At 40.9% G+C, this 17,356-nt stretch overlaps 1 protein-coding gene across 1 annotated transcript in view; it reads left to right on the forward strand.

The window, feature by feature from the left end:
• The window catches only part of BORCS5 (BLOC-1 related complex subunit 5), a 58,658-nt gene that overhangs the window by 24,258 nt on the left and 17,044 nt on the right, over nt 1–17,356 (forward strand). Inside the window, exon 3 of the mRNA XM_054281975.1 lies at nt 16,794–16,951. Coding sequence (XP_054137950.1) covers nt 16,794–16,951 — 158 coding nt within the window. The remainder of the gene's footprint in view (nt 1–16,793; nt 16,952–17,356) is intronic.

Below are 17,356 nucleotides of genomic sequence, written 5' to 3' on the forward strand. Positions count from 1 at the left end.
AAAAGGGGGAACCACACAAGAACAGAGCTTGCTGTTATGTGAGATGTTGCAGGGACCCCTGTGGCAGCAGGTACCACTGGGATTTGTGAACTTGCAAGAGCAGCTGGATCCAAGTGATGTTGGAGACACCACTGAGAGCTGGGAAGGTTGAAGAACCCAAGGACAGGTTGAGGGCCTGTCTAATCACTGGATTCCTGTGCTTTGCTTGAAGCCTGATTGTCATCTTGCCTTTCTTCTCTCTAACTTTCTAAGTTACAGTGGCAGGGCAAGGAGTAATTTCCTGTGGGTTTTTCTGGGTACTTCTAATGCTCTAATACAGCTGGCATATGTTCATGGTAATATTCAAAACTAAATTTTTTTCCTTACTTTCTTTCTGAAGGTACTTGTTGTTCGTTGTGTCACAGAGAAGCTAAAAGAACATTGTTTTCATGAGCTCTAAGAACAGTTGCAGCCTTTTCCTGAACACTGGGGGGGATTTTAGGATGGGTTTCCTAGAAAAGTGGGAGACTGTAGGTTGGTGCTAGCAGAATATCTTCCATTTACAGCAGACCTTTCCTTCTGGATAAGTGTACAAATGGATTTTTCTTGCTCCCCAGTGACCCAGGAAGGATGCAGTTGTAGTTGCAACATATCAATTATCAATTTGTAGAGTGCTTGCTCTTTGATGAAATTGTATGTAAGAGCCAGTCAGGGTAAAAGGTGTCTGTTTCCAGTCTTTATTCACTGCTAAACATTTCAGGGCTCTTGACCTTTACTCAGACATTTAGGTTTTGTCAAATTTACTCTGTTTCTTGCTTTAATAGATTGTCCATGGTCCCATGGACAGACAGCAATGCATTTTGTTCAGCTCTAGTTGTCTGAAGACACAGGTTGATGTACTTCAGATAAATGTCAGCTTGGGTAAGGGAGATGGAGAACATGCCTGGAAAAGGATCATTTGCTTCCCTTTTCTCCAGAAAAGGGAAGAGGATGTGATAAAGGAGGGAGGGGAGAAGAGGAAATCACAGGTTCTCCATCAGGTGGGAGGAAGGGACACCAGCCCATTAATCAGCTCTGGCTCTTCACTAACTTTAGAGCATGCTAGGAAAGGATATAAGAAAATCTGTTAAAAAAGAAACCTAAGGTTAAAAAGACATAGGTCTGCACTCCTAAATTTTTTTCCATTTTCATGTTTGTCCTTTTTTTTTTTTTTTCTTTTGCTTCTCTGCAGTATCAGCTTTTTCTTGTTCACAGAGAGACAAACAGACTCTTGTTTCAGGGGAAGGGGGTGGTGGGAGACCCGGGTAAGCAGCAAGGAATGTCCTGTTCACTGCTCCAGGTCGGAGACATGCAGGGGGGAGGATTTTAATGTATAACGAGCAGCAAAGTGTCAGCAAACAAACAACAATGAAAGCAAAACGCAGCCAGTAACCTTGGGGCTCTGACACTGAGCAAATGTTTATCAGAGGAAGATTCTGCTGGACATCACCGGATAAGAATGAGTTGATGTCACTCTTGGCAAGGGAGGGAGCTCGTTTTTTTCCACACAAACAGCACAACACAGCAAGAGGAAGGAGAGGGAATGGTGGGAAGGAGGGGAGGAGGAAGAGGAGGAGAGAGCTGTTTGCTGTAAATTGTTCTAATAAAAATGTACTAAAGCATGGCTTGTTTTGTTGGAAGGGTCTCGGTGCTGGGACATAAACAGACAGAAGTTAAGGGTGGACCAGGGCTCCTCCTGCACTGTGGCTCTGCAGACCTGCACACAGATTCCTGACAGCTGTTGCATAATTTGCTTTGACTTGCTCCCAGTCCAGAGTGTGCTACAGGCTTATTCCTGTGGCCCTCATTCAACAAAACCTCATTTGGCTTCAATGGGAATTTCTGCTTGAATAAAGAAGTTCAGCTTTTGTGACCTCTGGTAGTTTCTGTGCCTGGCCAATGAATACGAGGACACCCCCTCACCCTTAATCTCTGTATGTCCTTATTTTGAAGCTTCATCATATTTTATACTTCAAGTAATGCAGAGTTTGCTCTGTAGAAAAAGAGACTTAGATCGCATAGGCAGCAGAACAGTGAAAGCTGCCTTTCAACAGGGACCACTTGCTGACCAAGAAACAACAACTGGTAGATATTTGATGAATTTCAAGGTGAGCAGTGTTGGAAAGCACCTCAGAAAAGATATAGGTATGATGAGTGAATGTAGTGATAGAACAGTTCTAGGAAAAACTGCTCCTAGAAACAAGACAATCTTCTGAAACCAAAAAAACCATGGGAAATCTTTAATAGCACCTAATCTGTGGGTTGTCTATACTGAAACATCTACTGCTCATCATCCCCTGTATGAATGCTCCTGCAGAGCACAGAAGTGACAGGGATTCTAAGAAAAAATTGTTTTAAAACATATAACAAGACTAGGAGTTGTATGGTGTTTGCTCTGTGTTCATGCACTCTAGCTCAGAGCAGACCATTTCTACAGGTGCTCAAGTTAAACTAGAAAAGAGCTCTCCTAGGCTGGAAGAGGTGCCAGTACTGAGCCTTCCAGGAATGTGGATGTGAGGAACTTTTTGTGTCTGTATCCTTCCCTTTCTCACCCTCACCATGTACATACATTTGAGCTATGCAAACATCTCTGAGGTGTTTGTGTGGTTACCAAACAGCCCTTCAGGATACTGAGCACTTGTGGGAAATGGGGACATTCTCTTCCAGAACCTGACATGGTTTAAGAGCTGGGTTGTTCATAGCCCAAACTTTTCAGGTCCGTTAAACAATGTAATGTGTCCAGCTGGCTCTCACCACCAGCCTTGTAAGGAGGCAAAGCTTTACATTTGACCCTCTTGCTATGGAATTCCCTTAGGTATTTGTGACCCTGTGGAAGCTTTTCCATTTGATCACCTCCTGCTAGACCACTCTGTGTCCTTCAGAGCCCTCAGCTAGCTTGGCGTGGAGGGAGCAGACTGGAGTGTTCTGTGCTGAATGACCTCGCTGGACTCGTGTGCACTGGGGACCTTTGCAGTGACTCAGCTCTGGGCATGAGCAGAGAACAGAGCATCAGCCCTTGAGGCACCCTGGACAAGGAAAAGAAAAAGCTGTTGTGTTTGTGTTGGCTGGAGCCTTTGATCAGTGCAGGCAGCTTCACTTGGGGAGGAGGAACAATCAGATTTGTTGCATGTTCCACTCCTTTACCCAAAGCTTTCAGAATCGAACAAATAATTTAGCTGCTGCTGCAAGTGCTGTCCTCCTCTCCTAAATTAAGTCAAAAGAAGGGGGGAAAAAAAATCACACATTCATTACCTACACAGTTGCATGAAAATATTTAAGATTCTAGTGAATTTTTAGGAGAGTCTTAACAAGTCAAAGCTCTGGGCTTTAAAGTTCTAACATGTCCTAAATTGTTTTATACCTTAATTTTAAATAAGTTGAAGAGGCAGATACTGTTACATCTTGCTATTGCTTGTATTTATGTAGAGCTGGTTTTCCTATTTTTTCTTCTCCAGTCCAGGAAGAGATGCATATGTGTCTGCACTACCACAATTTGTTTGCTTACTGCTTTTAATCTTTTATTGTTAGAGCAGAGATGCGGAGTCAACATGTTGATGTGTATTTATATTAGTAAAAACAAGAAATGCTTCATAATTTCAGAACAAAAAATGGTTCTTCTGTCATCACCCGTGGTTACAGATGATCCCAGATGATCAAAATTCTTTTCCTACAACTTCAAAAAATGTGTGGCCTTTACTGAAATCTACCTGTCAGTCTGCTGTTGTTTGAAAAAGAAGTGCTAAAATCACCTCAAAAGTGGAGATGTTAGCATAGGGCCTGATATGAAAACAGCATCTGGAACAGCTGCTTTCTGTTAATAGCTGCAGAATTAATTGTTGTCACAAACCAAGTATTGTTTCAATGAAGAGAAAGTGAGCTTTATGGACATGTATATATATTAGTATTAAACTCAGCAGCTGAGTAACTGTGCAGTGTTTTTAGTTCTATTTGGCTGTTGTGCATATTTTCTAGTATGAGGAGCATCTGGTATTAGTATGTCCTTGTGTACCACAATTACTCTCCTTGGTGGTATTCCATAACATGATCTTCCTCACAGTGCAGGAGGATTATGCCAAGAGTGAATTCTGTGCTCAGGGAGGTGCTTATAAAATAAGTTTGCATGCCAGACTCTGCCCCAGACTGTGGAAGAATGTCTGTCTGTCTGTCTGCAGAGCAGGAGAGTCGATGTAACAGCTGTGAGGAGGGAGGACACACCTATGGCTTTGTGTTTTGTGCTGCTGCTGAGGCTTCTTGGCCCCCTTGTGAGCCAGCTTGGCTCAGGGGGATGAGGAGAATCCAGGAGGGACAAGTAGGAAGTTTTCTGGTAGGGCTGAATCCATCTGTGCAGGAGCTCAGTGAGAAACAGAACTGGAACAAGAAAGGCAAGGAGGGGTGGCAGAGCAAAAAGATGAATTCCATTTTTGGGACAGCACCCCAAGATCTACTCAGGGTGTCATTCTGAGAGTGTCTTTAACAGGGACAAGGGACTTTTCCAACTGCTGAGAGGCTTTCCAGCTGGAAAGGCTTTTTAGGTAGTGTAATGGACCTTACAAGTGCCTTTGTGGAAACTTAGAGTATTGCGAATATTTTTTTAATTTGTTTTGGGATTTTTACTTTTAGGGGAGCACTGATTTTTGACTTTTATTCATGGAGAAAGTTTCTTAGACTTTAAGATAGACTAGAATCTACAAAAGTGTAAAATAGATTATAGAGAGTAGTGTAGGTATACTACTTAGATGAAAAATTTAAGTTTTGAGATTTTTACTATGTTGTAAATAGAAGCAAGATAGAAGACACAGAGTGTAATCCTGGGTTTCTTCTTCATGCTTCTTCCTTCTTCATGGGTTTGGGTGGCATTTTGTAATTAAGCAGAAAAGTCTGCATTACAGACTCTTGGGAATCAGTTATTGGGTTAAAAGGGAAAATAATCTAAGTGTCAGTTCTTAATTAAATAGTGTAGTCTTAAAAGATCTTGTAACAAAAACTTGTTAACCATTTTGTACCTTCTAATGAAAAGCTACCAAACTCACAGTAATGAAACTATTTTACTAATAAAAATAATAAACACTTACGTCCAAACATAAATTACCATCTCAAGTGCCTTCAATCCAAACCCAAAAAAACCAATAACTAATACCCCAACATACCTTGAGGAAGATGTGATTTAGGATGAGCAAAACTCCACGTGCCACTTATTTAAAACCTTTGTGGTGACTTTTTGCTGTAAAATGACTGATCCTTTCCATGACAGACATGGGAAACTGTTCATGCTGTGTGTGAGCACACCATCAGCAGGCTGGATATAGAAAAATAAAAAAAAATAAGGGGGGATGTTTTGACAGCTGCCCTGTTTTGAGGGGGTTAAGTGGAGGAATGAATGAATGGTTATGTTCTGGCTATTTCTGACTGCACAGAAGTGGTGCACGTGCTCCAGTCAGGCTCAAGGAGCTCCCAGGCTTCCTGAGCCTGGGCTGTTGCTTAGAGCTGTAAAAGCAGCACTCCTAGAATGCAGTTGCCTAGAAGGACAGGATCACACAAATGTTGCCATTAGGTGTTCAAAGCTTGCTGAAGTAGCAGCTTATTTTAATAGTGAGATTACTCTCTTTCATAATATTTTTACTAATGAGTTCATTTACTGAACTGCAGAAGGAATGTAAACTGAGGAGGTGCAGTTTGCTTTATTTTTCCCCCCCTTCTTCTGAGAATTTTAACACACTTTGTGCTAAGGATTCCTTTTTGTGCTTTGTCTTTCTTCAAGGCACGTTGCACTTGACAGTATTTGACAGAAGATGAGAAATACAGAGGTAATACAGAGCACAGAGGGCCACTTACTTCTGTAAGTGTAACTGTTCAATGTTTTAGGTGCCATAATAAGGCCCTCCAAGCTGAGTGATTAGTTTCTTAAAAATAATATCAGAAGTAAATAGAGAGTGTGTGTGTGTGTGTGTGTTGTAGGCTGCTTCCCTCTCCAACTCAACTTTTAGGTCCTTTCAGTATCCTAAATTTGTTGTTATAATTTCATGCCAACTCCATGTTTCCCTCTGCATACTTTAGTAGACAACCATTTACCCTAAAAAACAAGAGAATCCAGTTAAACTTGTTATAAGAGCCATTTCCTAATTTCTGTAAAGTATATGATGTATGAGCTGTGTATGTATATCAAAAATCAAATGTTTCCTCAGCCCCACTTGGACTTTGCTACTCCTGAGTAGTGCAGCCATTTCAAGTCAGGCTGGTAAAGCCTTCAGAGTAGAAAAGTGTCATTCAAATTAAAATGGATGTGACATGGAAGCCCACATTGCTAGCAAAACTGCTGAGTGATAAGTTGGGTTGCATGTGAGAAAAGAAGATAAAGTGGAAGATGTCAACTCTGTTGCATTTACAAGTTTACTCCTGTTCTTTGCTGTATTTTCCTGAATGCACATGGCAGAGATAAATTACTGTTCTTAGTACCTGTGGCTAGAACATGCCAAAGTGTATTTTGGACAGTGCTTCTTGAATGTACATTCTGAATAATGCTCTTGAAAAATAGGCAAAGGCCATGATATGGCCATAATTCTTTTTATCATGGCAATGTGCCATCATTCTGTCCACTGTATTGTGTGGGTACAAAACTGATAGGAAGTAAATGAGTTGGAGTTGATGATTGTTGTGAGTCCCTTCCAACTCAGAATATTCTGTGATTCTGTGAAAAGTACCAAAGAGAAACTGTGTTTCATGAATATAAATGATAGTTATACCAGCACTGGGTTTGGTTTGCAATTATAAAGTACTGATAAAACATTCAATTATAAAGTACCGATAAAACATTCACCCAGAGATCCTGTTACTTCTTTAAAAAGGAACTCTTTTTGTGAAGGTTTTCTCCACCACTTTTAAAACAGTTTTCTCCATGCATGGAAAAGAACTGAAATCTTGGACTTACTGAACCTGTTGGTAACTGGCCTGTTGATCAGTCTTGCTCCTTACTGTGCTGTGAAAATAAATTGCAGACAAGACTCTCAGATTTACATCTGAACTGAAGAAAATGCCCAAAAGTAAACTGACACTGATGTTAATTTTCCCAAACTTCTGGGCTCTTGGTGTAAGCAGCACAGTGCATGTCCCCCATTGTTTACCTGGGGTTAGTGTGTGTACACTGACTGAAATAGCAATTATTATTTGTTTTTATGGAATTACATTGTTTGTTATTGTGGAATATTATTGTTATTGTGGAATAGTAAATGTACCCCAATTTCACAAGGGTGCCCTTGTGCTTAGAAGTGATTTTAGATACCACCTTTTCTCTAAACCACAAAATGCTGGTATTTTGGGGCTTTTTTTTTTCTGCTGGTATGGGCTGTGTCATGAATGAATGTCCATGCACTTTTGCCTAAAATAAAATAAAAGTTGCCGTGAGGCTTATCTTTAATACTAGTAATAGAATCAGTTGCATGGATTTTGGCTTGTAGATTTTTTTTAAAAATTCTTTAAAAGAAATGGTGTTTATTTGATCCTGCTGTCCCATTTCTCATCCATCTACAGCCTAGAAAACTTTGCAGAGAGAGAGACACAAAATGTAGTTAAGGTCCTGTTATTTTAAGGAAGATGGATGGGGCAGGTAAAGTTGAGATTCACTCAAGGCTTTGCACACATAAACTCACTCACTTTGCACACATAAAATAATTGAAGTGACATCTTGTTGCTGCTAGAGCAGAGAAGTTCTCCTCTGTCCTTTCCTTCCCTCTCTCCTGCATCTCCTGGGACTAGCTCTAGTATTTGATCTTGTGGTGCTCTGATTCCTTCTGCTACCCTAGAGGAAAGAGAAAACCACAGGATTAGTTGTCTGTGGTTTCAGAGGAGTGAATAATTTTCTGTGCAAGAGCTGTGGTGAGGAAGGTGGGAGTTGGATCCTCCTTTCTGTGGAGCCTGAATTTGGGAGTCAGAAGGAAGAATCTGTTGATTTGGCTCTGGCTTTTATGAACCTTCAGTAGATAATCTGGGAATCTGTGTGGGAGAGGCTGTGTCAATGCTCAGCCCTTGTGTAGGAAATGAGGCTCCTCTGCTGCCTGTCCCTCTGGTGTTTGGAATTTGAGGGTCAGAGAAGGGGAGGGATGTTCTGGTGCTGAAGTCATCAGGCCAAGGGATGGCAGCTTCCATGTGGTCTCAGATAAATTGTCTAATGTCTTGGTGTCTCAATTCCTCATCTTTTAAGATGCTGTTAGTCTTGTAGCTTTTGGGTTTGCAGATTAGTTACACTGACAGCTCAGAATATCAGCTGCAGCCCTTGGATGTGACATGCTTGTCTGATCAGATGATTGTACCCCATGGGTCTCTCATGGTGCATTTTCATTTTAAAAAAAAAGGGTGTTGCAAAGCAAACACAGTTCATTGCACAGCACAAGAGCATTGTCTCTCACTTCCCTGTGAATAACCCTGTCCTTTTTTCCACCCCTGTATCTATTTTTATGCTTTGAGGTCTGTTGCAGGAAGTTGAACCTATGATATTGGAAGTGTGTAGTCAAAACCACTTATTTTCCATATGGCCTAAGTAGGATCTTGTCACTTTTAGTTGACAGAATGCAGCTGTGTGCTTTCTTCTGAGTATACTGTGTACCTTTTTCCCTACCTGAAGCTTCCAAAGAAGTTTCCAGTTTTGTGGCACCCTCTAGGAACTTTTGAAGGTATAATCCCTGGGCAGTCTCATACTTGCAGAGAGGCACAGCTTTAGTGACTCCAGACTGAAATCTCAGCACCTGCAGATGGTGCACTGCTTTTTCCTTTCCTTTTGGACATTCAGGTTCCTAACAGCCTAAATGAGGCAGCATTTCTGATTTATTTCAGATTCACTTCTTTCAAGTATCACCAACAAATACTTACTGTAAATAATAGTAACAGCAAATTCCCCTCTTAATCACAGTTTCTTTAATGTAAGTTATGTGACCTCAATAGGTGGAAATATGTAACAGTGTGGGGGGTTTGTCTTAGAATGGTAGCAAGCTGCATTTTTATATAAGCCTAAATGTCCTGAATCCTCTTAATGTTAGTTTTTTAAGACACATGGTGGAGGAACAAAAGGGGAGGTGATTTTATATTTATATATCTTGGTGACTAATGTCTTGCAGTCTGTAACTTAGGGAGTGGTAGACCCAGGTGGGGAATTCACACTCAGAGCATATTTGGGCTCTGTGGTCAGAAAAGTTGCCTCTTAAAGGATTTGACAAGAGGAGAGTCCTCAGCCCATGTGTCACCCATGCAGAAGTAAATGCTCACATGGTACCCACTCCAAAGTAGAGGGAAAATCTGCTGCTGCAGCCAACATTCTTTGCAACAATACAAATGTGTTCTTTGCTCACACAATAGCTATTCAGTTTGCCTACAGTCATTGTGCTCCCCCACTAAAGTTCAAAGGAATTGAAAATATACACAGGCAACAAAGCCAACTTTTGTTTTGGAGTGAATATGTGTTTTAGTACAAGGTGTTTTTTCAGTGAAATTTTTAGAAAATTAACTGCTCTGAGTAAAAGATCATGAAGTCATGAACACTTCAGCTTAAAAATTTCTGGATGAATAGTAGTGATTTTATTTTTATTTCATTTTTCAGCTTCTTTATGATTGACTTTTACTTATTGCCTTTTTCTCAGGGGTGGCCTGAGTTTTCAAATTTGAGTGTATAAATATTGATGTTTCCTAACTCAGGTGTTCTTAAAAGCACACAAGCAAACAAAACCTTCCTCAACCAACCAAAAGCAAACCATCCAAAGCCCCACAACAAAACCAAAACAACCTTCAGAAAAGTTATTTTAACTGTTCAGGCTTTGCTGAAAAATTTAATCTTTTCTTGGTTTTTGAGAATGAGGAGGAAGCACAGAATTAGAATTCAAAGCATGTAGTCAGTAAGAATCCTGTAAAACTGATTGCAATATCTGTATGCAAGTATTTAATATCTTTTATTGTGCTGCACATAGGTGTGCAATTCTTTCTTTTCAGTAGATGATATTGAAGTGCACGTGCATAGAGAATATACGGAAATGAGCTCTCTATTGCAGCTAATGACAAAATCTGCTGCCTCCAGACATGTGCAGGCAGCAATGGTCAAGAAACAAGACTCTGTCTTCAGGGATGTAATTTCATCTGTTTCTTGTGTGGATCTTTTTTTAGTACTTGGGAATCTTGAAGGTACTGGCAAAACAATCTTCCCATGCAAACAGCAATGAGGAAGACCACGATGACAGTGAATCTCTGGGCAGACTTGATTTAAGAAGCTGATCAGACTGGGCAGTTTCTACCTAAGAGCTTTGGAAATGCTTGATGAGGCAAGTTGTGGGGTTGATAGTTTTAAAATACCCTTGGAACACAGAAAAATCCCTGGAGACTTGAAAAAACACTAGTTCTTTTTGAGCTGGAACTAATGCTGCCTTGATGATAGTAAATGAAATGATTGTATATACTATGTTATTCTATATACTATAGTAACTGTAATCTACTCAAATTCATGGGGAATAGAAGAGCTGAAAGATTTTACTGTCTTGGATTAATTTTATGAAGTGGAATATCATAAAAAAAATGAGAGTGGCAAGAGAAGTGGGGAATGGTTGAAATAAATTTCAGGCAGTACAGGTGGGTTTGGAGAATGGTAGAAGGAAAAGCAGTGTAGTTAAAGCAGTATGAAGGACCTGTAGGCAAAAAGTTACCCACACTCCACAAATAAACAAAAAACCCCCAAACCCAGACAAAAAGAAGCTTGTGTTAGGAGAGTGAAAGATTAAAACTGTACTGGATTACTTAGGGAATCATCAGAAAAGCAGAACAGAAATCTCCTTCAAAGTGTCTTGAAGGAAAGCCATTCTCTACTTGTATGTACTTAATAAAAAAAACCCCAAAAGCTTTTTGGGTTCTCTAGAAGCTTGCTGGAGAGTCTGTGGGATTGCCTTCAGAAAGGACTTTCAGAAAAGCATCATGCTTTACCAGGATGAATGAGAAGTTCACTGAAGAGGTTTTAGAAAAAATGGTAATGCCCCTTGTAATAACCCTCCAAAAGCAGGTACCAGCAGCAGGAATGCCTCTGTAAAGCTGAGGAACCATTGCTAACCATGGTGTGCAATCTGATGCTTTATTTAACCTTGGGAAGGAGTGATGCTGTGCACTGAAATGCACACTCTTAAAAAGGGTGTTGGTGATTAGCAGGTCCTGCAAAGGGGTAGCAGTTATAAAAGCATCTGCATTTTTTTGTGACCAATATACTCTGGAGAAGAATTGACTTGGCTTTTAAGGAGAGAAGTAAGGCCTCAGGTTAGAGGTGTTTGAAGGCATTACAGAGGTAATCCAAGAAATTCAGTTATCTGTGGGAGAGGAGACTGATGCAGTAGGGGTTTTGAGCTTGGAAAGATGTTGGAATGAAGTACAACCTGCTCAGACTTCTCTTGGGTCACAGCACAACTACAGAGCATAAAGCAAGTGAGAAGGGGTTTTTTCATGCTGTGTAAATAAGCATCATACTTATTGTCACAAGAGTTTGTGGAGATAAAAATATACCTTTCAAAAAGGATTAGTGAAATTTAAGTATCCACAGCTTCACTGAGCACAGTCTTTTCCGCCTGAAATTTTTATTAATATCTTGTGAGGCATGAAAAAGATGGTTTTTTCCCTAAATATCCACTGTTGTTAGATGGTGGAAGCAGTATCCTGGGCAAGGCAAACTTCTGGCCTGATTTAGGAAGGTGCAACTTCTGAAGTGCTCTCTTATATTCCACAGAAAGATTGGTTGGCTCGTGATAACAACTCCTTCTGGCCTTAGAATTAGTAACAAGACCCCACAACATCATCTGCTTTGCTGTCTGTAATAATAAATTAACAACCTGCTGGTTTTCTTTTTGTAATGCCTGCTGTTACTGGTTGAAAAGGGGATTGACAAGTGGAAGTACAGAAGTCAAAAAGAAATATTAATGCTTTTCAGGTTGGAAAGCACTCCAAATGTTGTTGGGATTGCCCACTAAAGCAGCAGAACATAACCATGGTGGGGTCCTGTGTTCTGTGTGTGTGTAGAACCAGCATTGCATGAAAAGCTTGCTTTCAAGAACTTCACTTCTAGTCATAAAAATGCTTTTTAAACTAACAGCTTTCTTCTGCTCAGTAGGATATGATTTGTTGGACGTGTATGTTGACCTGGAACCAGCAAGGAGATGACTAAGTAGGAGGAAAATGGTTTTAACATGCCTCTGCTTTGCCAAGGAATATGGAAACAATAACAGATTTGTCAAGTCTGTGGGTCAGCTAGCCTTGTAGTGATATATGATATTCCTCTGTGCACAGCATACTTGGTGTATTGAGCTGGTTTTTTCTGAAGCATCGTTGTGCTTTAGAAATGTGACTCTTTCTTTGTCCCAGCTGCCGTTTGTCACCTCCTGGTCGTGCTGTTTACTGACCAGATGTGTGGGTAGGTGGGAGATTTGCTGTCTCGTCATCATGGCAGGCACAGAGGCGGTCTGTGCTCTTCCTTGTTTTATGGTGTAACTGGATAGCCAGGACTGTGCAATGTTTGGCACTTGCCAAACCCTTCTCTGCACTGGAGTTGTGCAGGAGCCTTCTCCTGTTCCCCCATTCCTGTTCTCTCCAGCCACAACACCCCCGTGGAGCCCTCCCTCCCTCCTCATGCTGGGGTGTGTTGTATCGCTCATGTGCCAAGGAGCCTCTTCCCAAGGCTCCAGACAATCCTCCACACAGAGAATTCCTGGTGTGCTTCCTCCTTTGGAAGAGAACCAGCAGCTTGAAAAATGAGTATTCGGTTTAATAAGAAATGAAAGCTTTCTCGAAATGAAAGCAAGCAGAACTGTGCTCTTGTGGGGCTGGGAGTAATAATCCCAGAGAAGAAATCCTAGGAACACCATTTCCTCAGTGCAGAAGGGATAGTACACCAGTGGTTGGTTGCTCTGAGATATGCTGGTGGCCAGGTTCAAGTTCTGGATGTTTCAGGAGCGAGCCTGAACCACTCAGTGACCTCTGTCTCTCCCCTTTTTGGCACTTGTAAGAGTGACCTAATAAATATGTTATTGCAACAGATGTGATCTCATATCCTCTTACAAACCACATGTAGACCAGCCACTGAGGGATGGCCCTGTTCAGTGGAGAGGTCAAAATGTGGGACAAGGCTTTAAGAAGGAAGCAGTAATTTTTAAGAGGAGAGATTTTTACACTAATATATTATATTAATATAAATAAGGTTTACTAAAAACCAAAATGCAGCCAATTAATTAAATCATAGAATGGTTTTGGTTGGGAGGATGATCAGATGGTTGGGAGGTTTTGGTCAGGAGGATGACAAGATGGTCTTTGAAGATCATCTAGTCCAACCTCCTGTCATGGGCAGACACATCTTTCACTCCCTTTCACTGGATGAGGTTGCTCAAAGTCCCATCCAACCTTACCTTGAACACTTTCAGGGATGGGACATCCAACTTCCCACCACCCTCATGTTTACAATGTTTAAAGACATGTTTACAGCGTCTTCCTTATGTCCAATTTAAATTTCTTCTTGTTTAAAACTATTGTCCCTTGTTCTGTCACCTGGTAAAAGTCTCTCTTTGTCTTTTTCACAAGCGCCTTTAAATATTGATAAGGTCTCCCTGGAGGTTTCTGTTTCTCAGGCTGAACAACCCCAGCACTCTTTGCTCCCTGGAGAGGTGTTCCAGCCTTCTGACCATTTTGTGTCCCTGATCCCTGTCTGTCTTGTGCTGGATCCCCAGAGCTGGATGCAGAGCTCCAGGGGTCACACCTGAGCAGGGCAGAGGGGAATGTTAGTAAGAAATGTTAACATTTATAGTGTGGTTAGTAAGTGGTTACAGTGAGCAGCAAAAAATGGTGGATTGACCTTCTGACAATGGGAGTTCCTGCCGGGCTGCATGGCCTTTTGGGGCTCTTGTTTACTGTACTTTTTCCTTTCTTGCAAGTTGAAAATAAGCTAAATTGTTCTCTGGCATTGTCAGCATTGCCCCAGAGGTCTTTGGAAAACTAATTCCTTTGGTTTCTCCCTACTGCATCACCCAGAATAATACCATAGTCTATCTTTATGCAGCATATGATGTTTGTTTTTTATCCCTAGTCCAAACATTTGTACTAGATTGTATTTCCCCCTCTGCTTCTTATGAAGGCATTCCAGCTGAATAGGGAATGTCTCCCTTCACTCAAGCTTGTGTTTTTCAGGATAGGAAATGAGAGGCTTAGGTTTATTAATTTTTCTTTTAGCATTATGTAACCTGTGCAAGGCTGTAAGCACATGAGTTTAAGTAGCATGTTCTTTATTAGCTCATTTTACAGTCCTTGGCCTTTTCCACCTCAGAATTTTCATAAGCAGCATAAGTTGGCCAAAGTACATACTTCATGTTAATTAAATCTCTCAAACAGTGTCTAATTTTCTTTTTCCTCTTGAAGTTGGTGAGAGATTAGTAATAAAAGAAAATTAGCTGGCTGATAGCATCATGTATTTGATCAGTGCAGAGACAGGATAAGTGCCTCAGGTGTATGGTGAACTCTTCATTCCTATGTGAACATTCAGCATATTAAAAGTTGACAACATTATATGAACATTTATCCTGACAAGATAATATTGTAAAAGATCCCAGTTTGTGAACTGAGGAAGCACTAGAATATGAAACATAAACAGTTTTTTAAAGTCTTATTTCATTCAGTGGGTTTGTTCCTGTCACATTTTTGTACTTTACCTGAAAATAGATTTGAAAGATCTACATCTAAGATGTTGTATGAGATTATTCCCTCCAAAATATAAAAAATAACTTGACTGTTGCTAATACAGGGTTTTGAGACTAAATGGTTTGTTTCCTCTCCTGACCTCTTGACTGAGGCAACACAATTGTAGTGGACAAATCAGTAAAATTACCTTTTTTTAAATCTCTTTTGATGAGGTTTTTTTGTGGAGAGCAATTGAGAGCATCCTGGGAGAATAAGATGTTGAATGTTGATGAAATGTAAACCTGCTTCTTCTCCATATTTGATGAAGTTACTGTCCTATTTTATTTTCATTTTGGTCTGCAAATGTTTTCAAAAAGGTTTAACTTGCTCATATTCATAAGATATTTCTGACTTGCTTCTTGGTTTCTATTTTGTTCTTGAGCTTTAGCTAGAGCTCAATGTCACCAGTTGTAGCTTCCAATAGGCACGGGGGCCATTCAAAATAACATTCCATTTTCCACTGAGGTACATTCTTAGAAGAGCTTTTCCAATCCAAATAACTGGCATTTATTACTTTTTAATTGCTTAGTGTGATACTTGCTTACATTTGCTGTTTTAATGTCTTTTCCTGTCTGTAAAATGAGAGTCCCAGAGGGCACATGCGTGCAGTCACTGAATTCAGTTTACATAGCTTGATGGATGTTTTGGGAAAAGCACATTGTGTGTATGTGCAGTTTGTCACATATGGTGTCCCAACAAGAAGAGAGTTGTGCTAATGCTGAAGGAAAATTTTTCCAGCTGCTGTGGGGAAGGTGGTCAGTGTGGCACACACATGAGCTCAGCAGACATTCTCAAGTTGCACTATGTAGGCAACAAACAATGGGCAGGAGAAATTTCTCTGGGCAATTTTGCTCCTCTGAATATTAACCAGTGTCCCACTTTTAAGTACAATGGTTTTTTTTTGTGTTTTTTTTTTGGTTTTTTTTTTTTTTTTTGGTGAGATTTTTTTTTTGTGAAACCTGGTCATGAAAGTAGGTAGGGATCTTAATTCCATACTAAAGAAACAAAAAGAGGTATATTGCTAGTCTTTGAGAGTGTAAAGAAAAGCCTTAGGAGGTAGAAGAGTTCTGAAGCTTTAAAAAAGGCAAGGTAGGGAAAATGCAGACAATTCACCCCTAATAATTTAACTTAAGGTGGGCCATTTGTTTACTCAGGTTTATTTTGGGGGAGCAGTGAATTTTTAGAGCTCTGGTCTTGGCAGTGTGAGTCTGGTGAAAATAGTATGATTCCAGTGCCCTTCTGAGAATGCAGATTTCAACTCCTTCCTCTTCTGTCTTACATAAATTAGGAGAGGGCTCATTCTTCACAGTTTAGGATTGCTTGTGGAGGAGAAAAAACAGGACTTGCATATTGCTGAAAACCGAGGAGATGTGCATGATGGACCTGCATTTAGGCTCTGTTTAGGCTCTGTCAGGGAGGGCCAAGCTCTGTGGCGAACTGTTCTTTGCACTGCTGTAAATTCAAAATATCCTTAAATGATTCTGAATTAGCTTTTCATCACCCCTCACAAATCTTGTCTGCTGGGTTTGTTCTGTATTGTATTGTGGGGTGCCCTGTGGCAGGAAGGAACAGTGGATCTGACTCCATGTTCTCAGAAGGCTAATTTATTATTTTAAGATACTATATTATATTAAATATTATTATATTATATTATTTAAGATACTATATTATATTAAAGAATGTGAAAGAATACAGAAAGGACACTTACAGAGGGCTAAGAAGGATGGTAATGAAAATTCATGATTCCAGAGCCCTGACACAGCTTGGCACTGATTGGGCAATGAATGAAAACAATTCACAGCGGAAACTAATGGAACAATCACCTGTGGTAAACAATCTCCAAACATATTCCACATGTGAGCAAAATAGAGGAGAAGCAAATCAGATAATGATTGTTTTCCTTTTTCTCTGAGGCTTCTCAGCTTCCCAGGAGAAAATCCTGGGCGAAGGGATTTTTCAGAGAACGTGAATGCCACACTGCCGTCTCTTGGGTTGCACTGAACCAACAGCATGAGCAGTCAGAGTAACTCTGTGCCTTCTTTGCTCTGCAGGACTCCTCAGTGGGCAGACATCTCCAACCAACACCAAGCTGGAGAAGCTGGACCCGCAGCAGGTGCTGCAGCTGTGCCTGCGCTACCAGGAGCATCTCCACCAGTGCGCCGAGGCCGTGGCCTTCGACCAGAACGCGCTGGTGAAACGCATCAAGGAGGTGAGGGCTGGGCAGGGGCTGGGGCTGTGCTGGGCACGGTGCTGGCTGAGCTGTGGCAGCCCAGGCATGCCAGGGCAGCCCTGTGGCTGTGCCCTGCAAGCCCAGTGCCCGGGCTGGCACTGCGGCTCCTGCCAGGGCGGCTGTTGGGAAGGATGGAAGTTTGACCAGAAAGCCTCGCAGATATGTACGCCTGGCAGAATGTAGAGTCTGATGAAGGAATAGAGATGGAAGCAAGTTTTGATATAGAAGAAAAGAATTGCTGAGCCAGTCTTACTGGATAACCAAGGAGGCAAAGGGTGTGTTGGTTAGAAGGGGTTTTTATGGCTTAGAGCAATGGATAAATCCACCCCAAACAAGATGTTTTTACCAAGCAGAAAGATGGCACAGGCAAACAAGTCAGCAAAG

Source organism: Melozone crissalis, unplaced genomic scaffold (assembly GCF_028551555.1).
Source record: "Melozone crissalis strain CALT ecotype California unplaced genomic scaffold, PUWL_Pcris_2 ptg000033l_1, whole genome shotgun sequence".
In the NCBI taxonomy this organism is placed as follows: Eukaryota; Metazoa; Chordata; class Aves; order Passeriformes; family Passerellidae; genus Melozone; species Melozone crissalis.